This window comes from Primulina tabacum, chromosome 11 (genome assembly GCF_025594145.1).
Source record: "Primulina tabacum isolate GXHZ01 chromosome 11, ASM2559414v2, whole genome shotgun sequence".
Classification (NCBI taxonomy): Eukaryota; Viridiplantae; Streptophyta; class Magnoliopsida; order Lamiales; family Gesneriaceae; genus Primulina; species Primulina tabacum.
Genome location: NC_134560.1, coordinates 29031098 through 29035213, shown reverse-complemented (window position 1 = coordinate 29035213; position 4116 = coordinate 29031098). Strand labels below are relative to the sequence as shown.

General features: G+C 40.9%; 1 protein-coding gene across 1 annotated transcript; it reads left to right on the top strand.

Moving 5' to 3' along the window:
- The first annotated feature begins 331 nt into the window (after nucleotides 1-331).
- LOC142519727 (uncharacterized) lies at nucleotides 332-2685 on the top strand. The gene is made up of 4 exons (XM_075622755.1): nucleotides 332-1895; nucleotides 1997-2270; nucleotides 2333-2404; nucleotides 2514-2685. The coding sequence occupies exons 1-4, from the start codon at nucleotides 332-334 to the stop codon at nucleotides 2683-2685; spliced, it is 2082 nt and encodes a 693-aa protein (XP_075478870.1).
- The last annotated feature ends 1431 nt before the right edge of the window (nucleotides 2686-4116 follow it).

Here is a 4116-nt window from a genome sequence, read left to right as displayed (position 1 = left end):
GCATGGTAGTACTAAAACAACCAATCAATTTGCGTTGCTAAATATTTAATAACTGAAAATAATAATTGTCAAATACAGTCTTCAGTGGAACGATACTCGTACTCACGTACATTATACTATTACTTGGCATCGTGCACTTGCGATTAATTTTTGAGCATACAAAATCATATTTTTATTGAGGATTCCACAGTGCAAGTTTTGCTTGATCATGTTTTTGGCGCCGTTGCCGGGGACTGTTAATCTACAATTTTATTTTCAATTATTTACTTTAGCATTCTCTATTTTACTTTGTTTGACACCTTTGATTTCTTCGCAGGTATCTCTCTTGTGCATGCCAAGGTCTCTAGAGTCTGAACTAGAGAAATTCGATCCCGAGATTGAAAGAACCTTACGCAGGAGACGACAACAGCAGAGGCTTAAAGACATAATGAACAGGAACGAAAGTGAGAAGAAGCATCACGAAGATCTAAGGGTCGAAGATCCAAGGCGCATACCCATGCTTGAGTATGCGCAACCATCTCTTGATGGAGCACGTCCAAGCATAGTGCGACCAACTGTCAGGGCAAACCAGTTTGAGATCAAGCCAGCCATAATTCAAATGATCCAGAACAATGTCCAATTCGGGGGGAACGCGCTAGATGATCCGAAAACTCACATCGCCGACTTCTTAGAAATTTGCGATACTTTTAAATTTAATGGAGTTTCAGATGATGCTGTTAGACTACGTTTATTTTCGGTCTCTTTGTGTGATAAAGCTAAATCTTGGTTGAATTGTTTGCCCGTAGGGTCAATCACAACTTGGGAAGACATGGCTAAGGCATTCCTCTTGAAATACTTTCCTCCATCGAAAACCATGAAGCTGCGAGTGGACATAACCACCTTCTCTCAATTTGAGCAGGAGTCACTCTACGAGGCTTTGGAGCGCTACAAAGACTTATTGCGAAGATGCCCACATCATGAGTTTCCTCTTGGGTTAGTTGTCCAAACTTTTTACTATGCTTTAATTTCATTTAAACGAACCATGATAGATGTTGCGGCCTGCAGAAATCTGTTGAGGAAAACGGCCGAAGAGGGGTATAAGTTACTAGAGGAGATGGCTGCTAGCAGCTATCACCCTCAATCTGAGAGGAACACTCAGCGAAGGAATGCAAGAGTACACCAGGTAACTGATGTTTCAGCTGTCACTGCACAATTAGAAGCAAATAACAGGAAAATAGACAGCATGAACGTAAATGGGACAGTGATGCACCTGCAAGAGATATTTTGTGAAAAATGCGGAGGAGAACACTATGTTAAGGACTGTCAAGACAGTGGTCCTTTCTATGTGAATGAGGAGGCACCAGTGAATCAGGTGGGGATTCAAAACCATCCGAGGAATGATCCTTATTCAAATACATACATTCTTGGATGGAGACAACACCCCAACTTCTCATGGGGTGGTCAAGGCAGTCAGACTCGACCACAAGGAGGACAACAGTATAGTAAGCAACCGATGTATCGACATGAGCCTCGAGATGAGAAATCTAGTTTGGAGCAAATGATATCTAAGTTCATTTCAGCCACCGAGACTAGACTGCAAAACCAGGATGTATCAATAAAGGGCTTGGAGAATCAGATAGGTCAGTTGGCTAAAATGATCACGAGCAGAGAACCGGGCACCTTGCCAAGCAACACAAAAACTAACCCGAAAGAGCAAGTGAAACCCATAGCGTTGAGGAGCGGAAAAGTGCTTGAACAAGAAGAGAAAGAAAAAGAAGATCAAAGAGAGGGAGCGATTGACACATCTACAGGTAAATCTTCTAAATCTACACCCACACCCACTGCACAATCTACATTTGCAATTCCCCCACCTTTCCCTGCAGCATTAAAAAAGGCAAAATTGGATGCGCAATTCGGTAAGTTCTTAGAGGTATTCAAAAAATTGCACATTAATATTCCTTTTGCTGATGCTTTGATGCTCTGATGCAAATGCCGAGCTATGCTAAATTTCTGAAAGGCATTTTAGCTAACAAGCGGAAGTTGGAAGATCACATGACGGTAAACTTAACTGAGAACTTCTCGGCATTGGTACAAAACAAGATACCACCGAAACTAAAAGACCCAGGGAGTTTTTCTATTCCTTGCGTGATTGGTGATATTGTTTTTCATAAAGCCTTGTGTGATCTTGGAGCAAGTATAAATCTTATGCCGTTATCTGTATTCAAAAAACTTGGATTAAGAGAGCCTAAGCCATCCAGGATGTCCTTACAACTAGCTGACAGATCTGTCAAGTATCCATGAGAAGTTATTGAGGATGTGCAAGTGAAAGTGGGAAAATTCATTTTTCCTGCAGATTTCGTGGTGCTCGACGTGGAGGAGGATATGGAGATGCCTTTGATTTTGGGGAGACCGTTCCTTGCAACAGGCAAGGCTTTAATTGATGTGTAGGAAGGGAAGTTGAAATTGAGAGTGGGAAAAGAGGAGATTACTTTTAACGTTTTTAAGGCACTTAAGCACACACTGCATTCTGATAGTTGTTATAGAATTGATGCTTTTCATTCTCTTGTGTCTAACTATGTGCAGGATGCTCTTAGGGAAACTTTGGAAGCCACTCTCACTATTGAATTAAGAGAAGACGAATTGGATGCAGAGAAAACCAAAATAGTGGCATACCTCAATGCCACCAGCTATGCAAGAGGCCGATAAGGATGAGATTAGAGGACTTGGGGGATCGAAGAGACTTGATCCCTCAGAAGTCAAGCCTAGAGGAGCCACCAACAATGGAGCTCAAGCCATTACCTCCACATCTGAAATACGTCTATCTAGGAGAGAACAATAAACTTCCTATGATTCTTTCTTCTTATTCGACAGATTTGATGGAGAACAAACTGCTGAAAGTCTTGAAAGCGCACAAGAGTGCATTTTCATGGAAAGTGCCGGATATCAAAGGGATCAATCCATCGGTCTGTATGCACAATATATTAATGGAAGAAAAGTACTCACCCCTTGTGCAACCTCAGAGAAGATTGAATCCAAAGATGCAAGAGGTAGTAAAAGCAGAAAATATCAAACTCCTTAAGGCAGAATTTGAAGCTGGCGTCATTCCCCCGGAGGAGTACAGGAAGGATGATCATTGAGAGGGGAGTTCACTGTTTCCCCTTTCTTCACGTTTTTATTTTAGTTTTTTTCTACTTTATTTTTTATTTCTTACCATTGTTTCAGTCTGACATTTATTTTGCAATTTTACTTATTGTTTGCACTCGTGTTTGCACTTCTGTGTTTTAGTTTTTTTTTGTGCAATGGGGACATTGCACACCCTTAGTATGAGGGGGTCGTTTTTCGGGTCGTTTTTTTTGTATTCGTCTTGCATGAGTGTCAGATGATGGTGAAACTAGTAAATTGGTAGTCAATGATGATCTTGGGCTAAATGAACTGCATGTTGCTTAGTCTTATCACTCGTTATGAATCCCCCGGTGAATTGAGATCTTTTTATGCACATATAGCGGATTTTGATAGTGGTGTCGATGAGAGCTAAGTTCAAAATAATCTGTGAGGGGAACTGGAGATACATAAGATGCGAGTAGAACTTGAATGATTACCTGTTGAAATGAGTGACCAACCAGTAGCATGAACTCAAGTAGAAAATCCTTCATCCAATCGTGCATAGGACCGAAAAATTCATCCCTAGGCCAGATAAATAAGCATACCCTATATCCCAAGCCTAGGGAGTACGCATGAGAAAACTATGCGCCAAAAAAAAAGAAAATAAAAAAGAAAATAAAAAGGGGATGTAAGGTGTGGGGGAGCCAAAAAGGGATGAAATCCTATCCCAAGGCTAAAAAGAAGGGGATGTAAGGCGTTGAGGAATGTCAGAGAAAATTTCTAACAATTGCATAGTGAAAATGATCTACGTACTCCCAATCTTTCTGAACCACTTGAGCATTTATGGCTATTGACTCCCTACATTTTGTTGTTCAACCATGAAACTCTACAACTTTTTGTGTTTACTGGTTGGTGCCAAATGGAAACAGAACTCAGGAAAGAGAAACTTGCATTGACTTGCTGATTCGGCGACCCACATGATTTACGAATAAAACTATCTGAAACACAAGCTAAAAAAATCCACAGCACACACGA